Here is a 14,249-nt window from a genome sequence, read left to right on the forward strand (position 1 = left end):
TTGTCTTTATATCTGACCTCATTTTTCTACACAGTGAGTTAAAGGCGCACAACTATCAGAATCCCAGTTCATAATTGTGTTTGATTGGCCAAGTAGAATAAAGTGTGCGAGGAATCCGACTCTTTTTGAGCTTATTAGACATTACACATTGCTGTAACTATCTCATTGGCACTACTTAATTGCTCATAGTTTATTTGACGAATGCAACTGCTGCGACATATTTTGCCAATCTTAAACTCAGCTGTCATTCTGGAGGCGCAGCTTTGGTTGATGTATGACATTTAGGTTCAAACACAGTGCATACATTGACTGTAACACAGATAGCGAAAATGGAAATAGGAAAAGAGAAGGCAGTTTATGATTAGACAGTGCGAAGGCTGACTTTGTTTTCCTACTTGTGTGTGATATTTGGTATTTTAGTTTCTCTTGTACAATTGTCGAATTGCATATGCTTTCCTTGTGAATGACACTTTTTAAGAATGAGATGAGGGTTTGAGACAATGTAGCTAATTTCGACCTTCAAGAGTCCATTATATCTTGCATTTGCGAGAGCTGATAAAGCAAGGCCTGAGAGTTGTTTGCATTCCTTTCTGTGGTGCTTGTAATATAGTGAAGTACTTGTGTGGTAGAATGTGAGCTGGCTTCAAAGTGAACATAGACATTGGTGGTGATCTGCTGAATGCTGGGCCTACTAATAAAGGCTTGTGCTGCTATGTGCAACCTGTAGTTGCAGTGGACGTAGGACTGTAGTATATACAGGCCTCAAGTCCAAGGACGTGCTCAAAAGGAACGTCTTGTGTTAGAAACAGTAATGTCAGTGTTGTACAAAAACAGACGGCTTTTTCTAACCTCCATATGCTGATCAGTGTTTTGGCTGTATGCTTTACTATGTATGTTTTACCCAGAGTTCCTTACTATTGTCTGGTACTATTACTGCTGCTACTAATGGAACCAAAACATTAGTACTGACAATACTAATAATGTTTTGTATCTGTCTCTGTGTGTGTGTGTGTGTGTATTTAGAGAGAGAGAATGGGGAAGAAGAAGACGTTATCAGGTGAAAAGCAGTGCCTAGTGTTTGTTTTCGAAAAAGAGAGCTCCTGTGTGACCGTTTGCGTTAGGCCCGCCTCCTCGCCTGTTCTCAACTAGGTCCTGTCGAGTGTGGATAAATAGGTGGGCGCTGCGCGAAGACTTTTAATGAGCGGTTCGATTTCGAAAGCAGTATTATGTCAGGCAGAGGCAAGGGTGGTAATTAATACTCTCTTTTTGCAAGTGGTACCCTCGTTAGTAATTTGAAACTAAAGACTTTAACGACAACAACATCAACAACAAAAACACCTTTAACGAGGTGATAATTATCGCCACCCGGGGTTCGGTATGTCACCCCGTGTGGCCTCCTCGCCGTCGGCGGGGAGGCACTGGGTCAGACTACGTTACAGTGGAGAAGGAGAAGCGCCAGACAGGTCTGAAGTCGGAGTAAACCTTTTAAGTAGTCAATGGATATCGACTACAGATGTATACTCTTTTATTGCAATGCCTAACAGAAAAGAGTATGAAATATGTTTTACCAAAGAACAGGCACTTCAAACATTTTCTCAAATTTTTAATAATAATACAGGAAGTGAATTCTGGAAAAACTGGGAGATGACTACATCAGCTCCCCAAGACATAAAGAGTATTGTAGTAAAGTTTTGGACTGGGAGAATCGCTGACTCGGATGTAGAACAATACCTCTTAAGGTTTGGTGAGATACTGAACCCTGTTGACAAGCCGCTGGACCAGTTCGGGATATGGTATGGAGTCAGGAGATATAAAATAAAACTTAAGAAAAACCCCGACGGAAGTATATTCCAGATACCAAATTCCATTTCCATGGGACCATACAATGGAACGATTACATATCCCGGCCAAACAAAACGATGTTTTATATGTAACGATTCCGACCATCAGGCAAAGGACTGTGAGAAAACAAAGTGCTGGAAATGCGGAAGCTTTGGCCACAAAGGAAAGAGTTGTAGAAATACACAAGTATGTAATTTATGTAATGAAACCGGGCATATATATTTTCAATGCCCAAATTCTTACAGCTATAAACTAAGAATGCCGAAAAATCAAAAAGACATTGACCAGAATGTAACACAAAGCGCACATAACACAGAAACCAAAACAAACGATAAAGCGGATAACAACTGGGAAGAAAATAAACTACACACAAGTGAGGACGACTCGACATCTGGGAGTGACTCAAGCAGCACCGATACCAGCGACAGCGAAGACGGCGAGGACTCTGAGAGCAGCGCCGAATCTCTGACCCCGGAAGGGAGACGGAAGACACCGGAAGTACCTGCTGGAAGCAGCGGAGCATCTCCGCCCAGTCTTTCGTCTGTGGAGAAACGGCAAGCATCGGAGTTTCCTGCGCTATCAGCTGTAGAAGTCGGCGAGACTCGGATCGGCTCAACCCCTGAAGGAGGTCTACAAGCCCCAGAGGAGCCTACGTGCTCAGAGGGAGAGACCGGAGCGACCCAGATCATTTCTACACCTGCAGGAAGTCTACAGGGCCGAGAGGAGTCATCGCATCCAGCTGGTGAAAGTGGAACAACCCAGACAATCGCCGACAACACAGGTGACACTGCGGACACTCCCACGCTGGCGAAAGGTAAAAACACTTTAGACTATCCATATAAACGCCAAAGGCGAAAGAGGAATTCTCCTGGAAATGTTGACAATGCAAAAAAGGTTAAGGAATGACGTATATTGCCTACTTTTCTTCCCTTTTTTTTTCTTTTTTTTTTTGACACAATGTCTTTGATTTTAACTTCAATTCCTATATTACTTAAAAAGAAATGTGATATATGTCTGCAGGAATTGAGGTTAAATGATGTGGATAATGTTGAGAAAATGTGGACTAAATGGACATACAATAATATCTATCGGAGAAGATCCTTATCTTAATTTTTATGGTTTTTTCAAATTTAACTGTTGCCACATGTAATGTTAGAGGGATTCAGGCAAAAATTAATCAAGTGAAAAAGTTAAATATATTGAGTGGAGAACATGTTGATATTTTATGTATACAAGAGACCAGATTAAGCAGTTTTGCAGACGTACAGAACGCCCAAAGTTTATGGATCAAAGGTCCTTCAATCTTTTCAATAGGTGAAAGTAAAGCTGATGGTATTGCGACCTTATTTTATAACAATAAATTTAAAATAATTAAGAGCCGTGAAATAATTCCTGGTCGATTAATGTTTATAGATGTGTTTTATTGCACAAAAAAAATTAGAGTAATAAATGTATACACAGCACAGGATACTGTTGGTAAAATCCGGCTTTTTAAAAAACTTAAAATGCTCCTGTGTGTCGGTTTCTATACCATTGTATGCGGTGATTTTAATACAATCACAGATGATAATGATAAAATTTCTTCCAAAATATGTAAAATTAGGAGAGAAGGTGGTGTCCTTAAATCTATAATGAATGAACAGCATTTCACCGACATATTTAGGACATTATATCCAGAGAAAGTGGACTTCACAAGGTTTGATAAAACATGTAAAACTAGAATTGACAGGATATATATTAATAATAATTTTGAGGCAAAATTTTATACAACAAAACTCTTGGTTGAGTCGGACCACTTGACAGTTATATGTGGCATTAGATTTAAAAATGAAGAAAGAAGAAACTATTGGAAATTAAACACACAAATTTTGAAAAGTCCTTTATTGATTATACAATTAAAAGAAGAAATTAATAGGATTAAAACTTTAGATATCCTCACTACCAATTTTTGTGATTTGTGGGAAGTTTTTAAGATCCAGATTAAAAAATTTCTTAAATACAAATGTCTATGTTTTAATAAAGAAAAAAATGAGAAGTACAATACAATTATGACACAATATATAAACCTAAAACTAAAAAATACAAGAGATGAAAGTGAGGAAAACAACTTAAAGGATTTGAAAAAAGAGATAGAAACTTTAAATAATGAGTTTTTACTGAACATTCAAGTCCGAGCAGGAATAATTTCCGATGAACTTCTAAATCAAACAAAAGCAATTTCACTATTTAATAAAAGGAAAGAAGCCCAATATATCGAAGCCATTAAAACAGATAATGGAACTATAGCGAAAAATCCTAAAGATGTCAGAGATGCTGTTCGGATCCTTTGTTCAAACATGTATAACTCAATTGAAATAGATGCTAAACTTCTAAAAACCTTTTTGAATGTAAAAAATAGTGTTGACCCGCCTTCCAAGAGCTTAGGTGAGGAAATAAAAGAGGCTGAGGTTGTTGATGCCATTAAACAATTAAATTTAAAAAAGTCTCCAGGGAAAGATGGTCTCCCGTCTGATTTTTATCATGCATGCGCCATAGATTTGGCTAAATTATTAACGCAAGCCTTCAATGATGGGATCGCTAGAGGTTACATGCATGACTCGTTCTATGAAGGCGTTTTATCCTTGTTGTATAAAAAGGGTGAAATGTGTGATATCAACAACTGGAGACATCTCACCCTAATGAATGTCGATTATAAGATTTTTGCAAAGACCATTATGAACAGGATGAGTGACTATTTGGACGTAATAATAGCTAAACAACAAACATGTGCAATAAAGGGAAGATTTATGTGGGACAACTTGAACACATTAAGAGAACTAGTTTTTGATAAAAATGGTGACAGTTTTTACATTGTGGCTTTGGACCAAAGAAAAGCATTTGACTATATCTCAAGAGACTATTTGTGGGAGATTTTAAAACTGTATCAATTCCCTGAAAATTTCATAAACATGATTAAATGCCTTTATGTTAAATCGACGGTTGAAGTAAATGTTAACGGTTCTTTGACTGAACCATTTGAAGTTATGCGGGGTGTAAAGCAAGGGTGCCCTCTGAGTGCAGCCCTATATATTTTATCTATAAACCCACTTGTACAAAAAATCCAAGATGATCATAGACTTAAGGGTCTTCAAATAGGAAAGAACAGAGTCGTGATCTCTGCTTATGCTGATGACATAACTGTATTTGTGAAATCTAAACAAGAACTAGACATCATCTTTGAATATTTTAGCGAGTATGAGCAAGTCTCTGGAGCCTCCTTAAATAAAGCTAAAACGGAATGTGTCTGGATTGGAAATGAAAAAAACAAATTTCCCATAGATGTCCCAGAAGTTCAGCAATTAAAGGTTTTAGGTATATATATAGATAATAATGGCTGTGTCGACCATAACTGGTCAAAAAAAGAAGAAATAATACAAGATGAAATTGATAAATGGAAATCGTGTAATCTAAGTTATAAAACTAGAATAAATATTATTAAAACTTTTCTATTATCAAAAATACTGTTTTTATCATGCATCTTACCTCCGACAGAAGTTTGGATAAAAAGACTTCATAAAATATGCTGTAATTTCATATGGGATACGACTCGTGAGGTTACAAAACGTGAGCTCCTTTTTAAGAGAAGGGAACTGGGAGGCCTTGGGGCTGTCGATATATCCCTAAAAACTAAAATAGCAGTGTGTAAAATCATCGCGAGTGGTATTGCCAGGCAAACTGAATGGATAGGGAACATCTCTAACTGGAAATCTAAAAAAGGTCCATCAAGGAAAGGAATTCCGTATTATAAATTGATGTTTTCCGACTTCACTAACAAATTTAAAGATCTAAACATCGATTGGGTGAAAGACTCAAGCAAAGAAATATATCTTTTAATTGTTGATCGAGTTTATAGTAACCCTGTGGCTTTCAGAAATTTGGAGGAAGACCAAAACAAAGAATGTCTCCAAAATTTACAGAATAAAATCCTATCGGAACACCTGAGAGATACAACTTGGTTAGTCGCTGTAAGAAGGCTCCCAGTAAGAGCGGTTGTAAAATGGAGCTGTTTTGTAAAAACCAGTAAATGCCCGATGCCTAATTGTAATGAAGAGGAAACACTCGAACATTTCCTGTTAGAGTGTTATCGCTCTAAAGAAACATGGGCTAAATTAAAAATCATTGGTCTCAATATAGAAATAAATATGAACTCAATTTTCTATGGCATTTTTAAAGAAAATTGTAGCAAGACCAAGCATGACTTCATTTGGTTCATAATATGTTTGACTAAATCTAAACTCTGGAAAACAAGGTGTAGAATGACTATAAATCAAACGTTTATATCCAGTGATGTTGTATTCAAGGACATTCAAAAAGAGCTAAGAAGACTAAAAAGCAGCACATCTTGGTTTAAAGACTCTTCAGTGTGGGACAATATTTGCGTGTAATTGTACTTTGACTATGTAAGTTTGTTTTGTTTTTTGTTTTTTTCTCCCTTTCTTTCTGAATATGACTTGTGTAAGATTGTGAATTTTGCATAATTTCAATAAAACTCATTAAAAAAAAAAAAAAGCAAGGGTGGTAATTAATACTCTCTTTTTGCAAGTGGTACCCTCGTTAGTAATTTGAAACTAAAGACTTTAACGACAACAACATCAACAACAAAAACACCTTTAACGAGGTGATAATTATCGCCACCCGGGGTTCGGTATGTCACCCCGTGTGGCCTCCTCGCCGTCGGCGGGGAGGCACTGGGTCAGACTACGTTACAGTGGAGAAGGAGAAGCGCCAGACAGGTCTGAAGTCGGAGTAAACCTTTTAAGTAGTCAATGGATATCGACTACAGATGTATACTCTTTTATTGCAATGCCTAACAGAAAAGAGTATGAAATATGTTTTACCAAAGAACAGGCACTTCAAACATTTTCTCAAATTTTTAATAATAATACAGGAAGTGAATTCTGGAAAAACTGGGAGATGACTACATCAGCTCCCCAAGACATAAAGAGCATTGTAGTAAAGTTTTGGACTGGGAGAATCGCTGACTCGGATGTAGAACAATACCTCTTAAGGTTTGGTGAGATACTGAACCCTGTTGACAAGCCGCTGGACCAGTTCGGGATATGGTATGGAGTCAGGAGATATAAAATAAAACTTAAGAAAAACCCCGACGGAAGTATATTCCAGATACCAAATTCCATTTCCATGGGACCATACAATGGAACGATTACATATCCCGGCCAAACAAAACGATGTTTTATATGTAACGATTCCGACCATCAGGCAAAGGACTGTGAGAAAACAAAGTGCTGGAAATGCGGAAGCTTTGGCCACAAAGGAAAGAGTTGTAGAAATACACAAGTATGTAATTTATGTAATGAAACCGGGCATATATATTTTCAATGCCCAAATTCTTACAGCTATAAACTAAGAATGCCGAAAAATCAAAAAGACATTGACCAGAATGTAACACAAAGCGCACATAACACAGAAACCAAAACAAACGATAAAGCGGATAACAACTGGGAAGAAAATAAACTACACACAAGTGAGGATGACTCGACATCTGGGAGTGACTCAAGCAGCACCGATACCAGCGACAGCGAAGACGGCGAGGACTCTGAGAGCAGCGCCGAATCTCTGACCCCGGAAGGGAGACGGAAGACACCGGAAGTACCTGCTGGAAGCAGCGGAGCATCTCCGCCCAGTCTTTCGTCTGTGGAGAAACGGCAAGCATCGGAGTTTCCTGCGCTATCAGCTGTAGAAGTCGGCGAGACTCGGATCGGCTCAACCCCTGAAGGAGGTCTACAAGCCCCAGAGGAGCCTACGTGCTCAGAGGGAGAGACCGGAGCGACCCAGATCATTTCTACACCTGCAGGAAGTCTACAGGGCCGAGAGGAGTCATCGCATCCAGCTGGTGAAAGTGGAACAACCCAGACAATCGCCGACAACACAGGTGACACTGCGGACACTCCCACGCTGGCGAAAGGTAAAAACACTTTAGACTATCCATATAAACGCCAAAGGCGAAAGAGGAATTCTCCTGGAAATGTTGACAATGCAAAAAAGGTTAAGGAATGACGTGTATTGCCTACTTTTCTTCCCTTTTTTTTTTTCTTTTTTTTTTGACACAATGTCTTTGATTTTAACTTCAATTCCTATATTACTTAAAAAGAAATGTGATATATGTCTGCAGGAATTGAGGTTAAATGATGTGGATAATGTTGAGAAAATGTGGACTAATGGACATACAATAATATCTATCGGAGAAGATCCTTATCTTAATTTTTATGGTTTTTTCAAATTTAACTGTTGCCACATGTAATGTTAGAGGGATTCAGGCAAAAATTAATCAAGTGAAAAAGTTAAATATATTGAGTGGAGAACATGTTGATATTTTATGTATACAAGAGACCAGATTAAGCAGTTTTGCAGACGTACAGAACGCCCAAAGTTTATGGATCAAAGGTCCTTCAATCTTTTCAATAGGTGAAAGTAAAGCTGATGGTATTGCGACCTTATTTTATAACAATAAATTTAAAATAATTAAGAGCCGTGAAATAATTCCTGGTCGATTAATGTTTATAGATGTGTTTTATTGCACAAAAAAAATTAGAGTAATAAATGTATACACAGCACAGGATACTGTTGGTAAAATCCGGCTTTTTAAAAAACTTAAAATGCTCCTGTGTGTCGGTTTCTATACCATTGTATGCGGTGATTTTAATACAATCACAGATGATAATGATAAAATTTCTTCCAAAATATGTAAAATTAGGAGAGAAGGTGGTGTCCTTAAATCTATAATGAATGAACAGCATTTCACCGACATATTTAGGACATTATATCCAGAGAAAGTGGACTTCACAAGGTTTGATAAAACATGTAAAACTAGAATTGACAGGATATATATTAATAATAATTTTGAGGCAAAATTTTATACAACAAAACTCTTGGTTGAGTCGGACCACTTGACAGTTATATGTGGCATTAGATTTAAAAATGAAGAAAGAAGAAACTATTGGAAATTAAACACACAAATTTTGAAAAGTCCTTTATTGATTATACAATTAAAAGAAGAAATTAATAGGATTAAAACTTTAGATATCCTCACTACCAATTATTGTGATTTGTGGGAAGTTTTTAAGATCCAGATTAAAAAATTTCTTAAATACAAATGTCTATGTTTTAATAAAGAAAAAAATGAGAAGTACAATACAATTATGACACAATATATAAATCTAAAACTAAAAAATACAAGAGATGAAAGTGAGGAAAACAACTTAAAGGATTTGAAAAAAGAGATAGAAACTTTAAATAATGAGTTTTTACTGAACATTCAAGTCCGAGCAGGAATAATTTCCGATGAACTTCTAAATCAAACAAAAGCAATTTCACTATTTAATAAAAGGAAAGAAGCCCAATATATCGAAGCCATTAAAACAGATAATGGAACTATAGCGAAAAATCCTAAAGATGTCAGAGATGCTGTTCGGATCCTTTGTTCAAACATGTATAACTCAATTGAAATAGATGCTAAACTTCTAAAAACCTTTTTGAATGTAAAAAATAGTGTTGACCCGCCTTCCAAGAGCTTAGGTGAGGAAATAAAAGAGGCTGAGGTTGTTGATGCCATTAAACAATTAAATTTAAAAAAGTCTCCAGGGAAAGATGGTCTCCCGTCTGATTTTTATCATGCATGCGCCATAGATTTGGCTAAATTATTAACGCAAGCCTTCAATGATGGGATCGCTAGAGGTTACATGCATGACTCGTTCTATGAAGGCGTTTTATCCTTGTTGTATAAAAAGGGTGAAATGTGTGATATCAACAACTGGAGACATCTCACCCTAATGAATGTCGATTATAAGATTTTTGCAAAGATCATTATGAACAGGATGAGTGACTATTTGGACGTAATAATAGCTAAACAACAAACATGTGCAATAAAGGGAAGATTTATGTGGGACAACTTGAACACATTAAGAGAACTAGTTTTTGATAAAAATGGTGACAGTTTTTACATTGTGGCTTTGGACCAAAGAAAAGCATTTGACTATATCTCAAGAGACTATTTGTGGGAGATTTTAAAACTGTATCAATTCCCTGAAAATTTCATAAACATGATTAAATGCCTTTATGTTAAATCGACAGTTGAAGTAAATGTTAACGGTTCTTTGACTGAACCATTTGAAGTTATGCGGGGTGTAAAGCAAGGGTGCCCTCTGAGTGCAGCCCTATATATTTTATCTATAAACCCACTTGTACAAAAAATCCAAGATGATCATAGACTTAAGGGTCTTCAAATAGGAAAGAACAGAGTCGTGATCTCTGCTTATGCTGATGACATAACTGTATTTGTGAAATCTAAACAAGAACTAGACATCATCTTTGAATATTTTAGCGAGTATGAGCAAGTCTCTGGAGCCTCCTTAAATAAAGCTAAAACGGAATGTGTCTGGATTGGAAATGAAAAAAGCAAATTTCCCATAGATGTCCCAGAAGTTCAGCAATTAAAGGTTTTAGGTATATATATAGATAATAATGGCTGTGTCGACCATAACTGGTCAAAAAAAGAAGAAATAATACAAGATGAAATTGATAAATGGAAATCGTGTAATCTAAGTTATAAAACTAGAATAAATATTATTAAAACTTTTCTATTATCAAAAATACTGTTTTTATCATGCATCTTACCTCCGACAGAAGTTTGGATAAAAAGACTTCATAAAATATGCTGTAATTTCATATGGGATACGACTCGTGAGGTTACAAAACGTGAGCTCCTTTTTAAGAGAAGGGAACTGGGAGGCCTTGGGGCTGTCGATATATCCCTAAAAACTAAAATAGCAGTGTGCAAAATCATCGCGAGTGGTATTGCCAGGCAAACCGAATGGATAGGGAACATCTCTAACTGGAAATCTAAAAAAGGTCCATCAAGGAAAGGAATTCCGTATTATAAACTGATGTTTTCCGACTTCACTAACAAATTTAAAGATCTAAACATCGATTGGGTGAAAGACTCAAGCAAAGAAATATATCTTTTAATTGTTGATCGAGTTTATAGTAACCCTGTGGCTTTCAGAAATTTGGAGGAAGACCAAAACAAAGAATGTCTCCAAAATTTACAGAATAAAATCCTATCGGAACACCTGAGAGATACAACTTGGTTAGTCGCTGTAAGAAGGCTCCCAGTAAGAGCGGTTGTAAAATGGAGCTGTTTTGTAAAAACCAGTAAATGCCCGATGCCTAATTGTAATGAAGAGGAAACACTCGAACATTTCCTGTTAGAGTGTTATCGCTCTAAAGAAACATGGGCTAAATTAAAAATCATTGGTCTCAATATAGAAATAAATATGAACTCAATTTTCTATGGCATTTTTAAAGAAAATTGTAGCAAGACCAAGCATGACTTCATTTGGTTCATAATATGTTTGACTAAATCTAAACTCTGGAAAACAAGGTGTAGAATGACTATAAATCAAACGTTTATATCCAGTGATGTTGTATTCAAGGACATTCAAAAAGAGCTAAGAAGACTAAAAAGCAGCACATCTTGGTTTAAAGACTCTTCAGTGTGGGACAATATTTGCGTGTAATTGTACTTTGACTATGTAAGTTTGTTTTGTTTTTTGTTTTTTGTTTTTTTTCTCCCTTTCTTTCTGAATATGACTTGTGTAAGATTGTGAATTTTGCATAATTTCAATAAAACTCATTAAAAAAAAAAAAGCAAGGGTGGTAAGGGACTCGGCAAAGGAGGCGCTAAGCGCCACCGTAAAGTGCTTCGCGATAACATCCAGGGGATCACCAAGCCAGCTATTCGCCGTCTGGCTCGCCGTGGCGGTGTAAAGCGTATTTCTGGTCTGATCTATGAAGAGACTCGCGGTGTGCTGAAGGTGTTCCTGGAGAACGTGATCCGCGACGCCGTCACCTACACCGAGCATGCTAAGAGAAAGACCGTGACCGCCATGGATGTGGTGTACGCCCTAAAACGCCAGGGACGCACCCTGTACGGCTTTGGCGGATAAACGCTCTAACACCGAACGACGCAAACACAACGGCTCTTTTAAGAGCCACCCACATGTCTAGAGAAAGAGCTGTTTTGTGTGTGTGTGTGTGTGTGTGTGTGTGTGTGTGTGGGAGGGGGAGTCAAAAACCTTGTTTTGTGGAGCGTAATGTATCAAACGCTGTACACAAAAAGCACAAGTGGTAGATAAGAACTTCTATCTGCATACATAAAAAGAGACAAATCTATTTTTTGTGGGGGGGTTGTAACACATTTACATTTATATGCACAACATTAAATATTATATCGGGTTCGTTTAAAACGAGTTAGAATCGGTTTTAGTAGAAACATACTACTATATTTCTCTCACGTACACACACATTTTACATACATATATATATATATATATATATATATATATATATATATGTAAAACAACTGACTTGAGAAAAATCTTTATATATATATATATATATAAAGATTTTTCTCAAGCCAGTTGTTTTTTCATAGTGTACGTTGTCCTGAAAGTACAACGGCGGGAAGGGAAACAAAGCGTAGCAGCGGAAGAGGGAGGGAAGGAGGAGGCGCCATGCAGGAGGAGGTATCGAATTTTGGCCAATCAAAAAAAGGTATCTTGTCTGGGCGACATTAGCATGTGGGTCTGTAAATACAGCGGGCGCGAGGCGGGCTCTAGTCATTTTCTGTTCGTTTACTCAAGAAGCAGTATCATGCCCGATCCAGCCAAGGCCGCGCCCAAAAAGGGGTCAAAGAAGGCCGTGACCAAGACGGCGGGCAAAGGAGGCAAGAAACGCAGAAAGTCCAGGAAAGAGAGCTACGCCATCTACGTGTACAAGGTCCTGAAGCAGGTGCACCCTGACACCGGTATCTCATCCAAGGCCATGGGCATCATGAACTCCTTCGTGAATGATATTTTTGAGCGCATCGCTGGTGAGTCTTCTCGTCTGGCTCACTACAACAAGCGCTCCACCATCACCTCCAGGGAGATCCAGACCGCCGTGCGCCTGTTGCTTCCCGGCGAGCTGGCCAAGCACGCCGTGTCCGAGGGCACAAAGGCCGTCACCAAGTATACCAGCTCTAAGTAAAGCGCGTTACCGCCGTTTTCAACAACCCAAAGGCTCTTTTAAGAGCCACCCACTTTCCATATAAACAGCAATCTCCTCTCTTTCACTATTCGTCTCGCGTGTGTGTGGTGGGAGGGGGACTTCTGAAGCGCTGCTCTCCCACGAATGTTCAGGCTTTTGGGTAATTATAGCAATCTACTAAATGCAGGGATAAGTAAACCTAAACAGGGTTGTAACACGGTTTTGGGGGGTTGTATAATCTGAGCAATGCAAAATGGGGCTTTAGCAGCACAAAGTTATTCGTATTAAAATTGTAGCAACAGGGAGTGATTGAAAACTGTATTCTAGTAGCACGTAGGCATTCTAAATAGTGGTGTAGTAGTACATAGTCATTCAAACTAATGTGACATTAGCACAAAGTCATTTGAACTAAGGTTCTAGAACAAACTCCAGGCCCGTGGGCCACATCAGGCCCCCCTTCCCTCTCAGTTCAGCCTGTGACGGGATGTAAAAATATATATATATATATATATATATATATATATGTGTGTGTATGTATATATATAATCTGACCTGCCAAATCTAATGATATAGCAGTTTCATGCCAATTCAACCTACCCTTTTGAAATAATTAAAATAAAAACACAATTCTGTTTTGTTTTTTTTTAATGCATTTCGTTTGTTATGGTAAAGGTCAAAGTTGGCCAAAATGCCCACAAGGTGCTGAAGAACAAAGATGTTGCTGTCAAAATCAAAACGTAAGGTGGATGACTGTTTCAAGAAAGATGGACTACCCAGTATTTTTTGTGTGGAGTTTAATAGAAATGCTACCTGCCTGATATGCAATGAAAAAGTTGCAGTTTTAAAGGAATATAATATCAAGCGTCATTATTGGACTAAACACGGAGAGCAGTACGAAAAGTATGAGGGAGATGAGATGGCAACAGGAGCCACGCAGTTACAGAGAGGATTTATATCTCAGCAAAGTATTTTTCATAAAGCCAAAAAGGATGCTGATACTGCAGATGAGGCAAGTTATGTGGTGAGTGAATTAATCGCCAAAGCCGGAAAGCCATTCACTGAACGCCTGTTTCGGAAGGACTGCATGATGAAAGTTGCGGATATTTTATGTCCAAAAAAAAGAGCTTGTTCAACAATATAGCGCTATCGGCTAACACCGATAAAGCACCGATAAGACTGACAATGCTCAGCTCGCAATTTTCATAAGGGCTATTAATGAGACGTTTGAAGTGACAGAAGAGTTGCTAAGTTTGTGTCCAATGCACGGCTGCACCACATCCAAAGATATTTTTTACAAAGAAAATTAGAAGAGGAAAAAGCAG

General features: G+C 37.8%; 1 protein-coding gene across 1 annotated transcript; it reads left to right on the forward strand.

The window, feature by feature from the left end:
• The first annotated feature begins 12,416 nt into the window (after positions 1–12,416).
• Positions 12,417–13,373, forward strand: LOC128612523 (histone H2B-like). The gene has a single exon (XM_053632811.1). It carries the CDS (start codon positions 12,478–12,480, stop codon positions 12,925–12,927), a length of 450 nt encoding a protein of 149 aa, XP_053488786.1. The 5' UTR covers positions 12,417–12,477; the 3' UTR covers positions 12,928–13,373.
• Positions 13,374–14,249: the final 876 nt, after the last annotated feature.

Source organism: Ictalurus furcatus, chromosome 9 (assembly GCF_023375685.1).
Source record: "Ictalurus furcatus strain D&B chromosome 9, Billie_1.0, whole genome shotgun sequence".
NCBI classification, from domain to species: domain Eukaryota; kingdom Metazoa; phylum Chordata; class Actinopteri; order Siluriformes; family Ictaluridae; genus Ictalurus; species Ictalurus furcatus.

What these genes read in the sequence shown, in the direction of transcription:
- LOC128612523 (XM_053632811.1), top strand. Translation starts at nt 12,478, where the DNA reads ATGTGGGTCTGTAAATACAGCGGGCGCGAGGCGGGCTCTAGTCATTTT.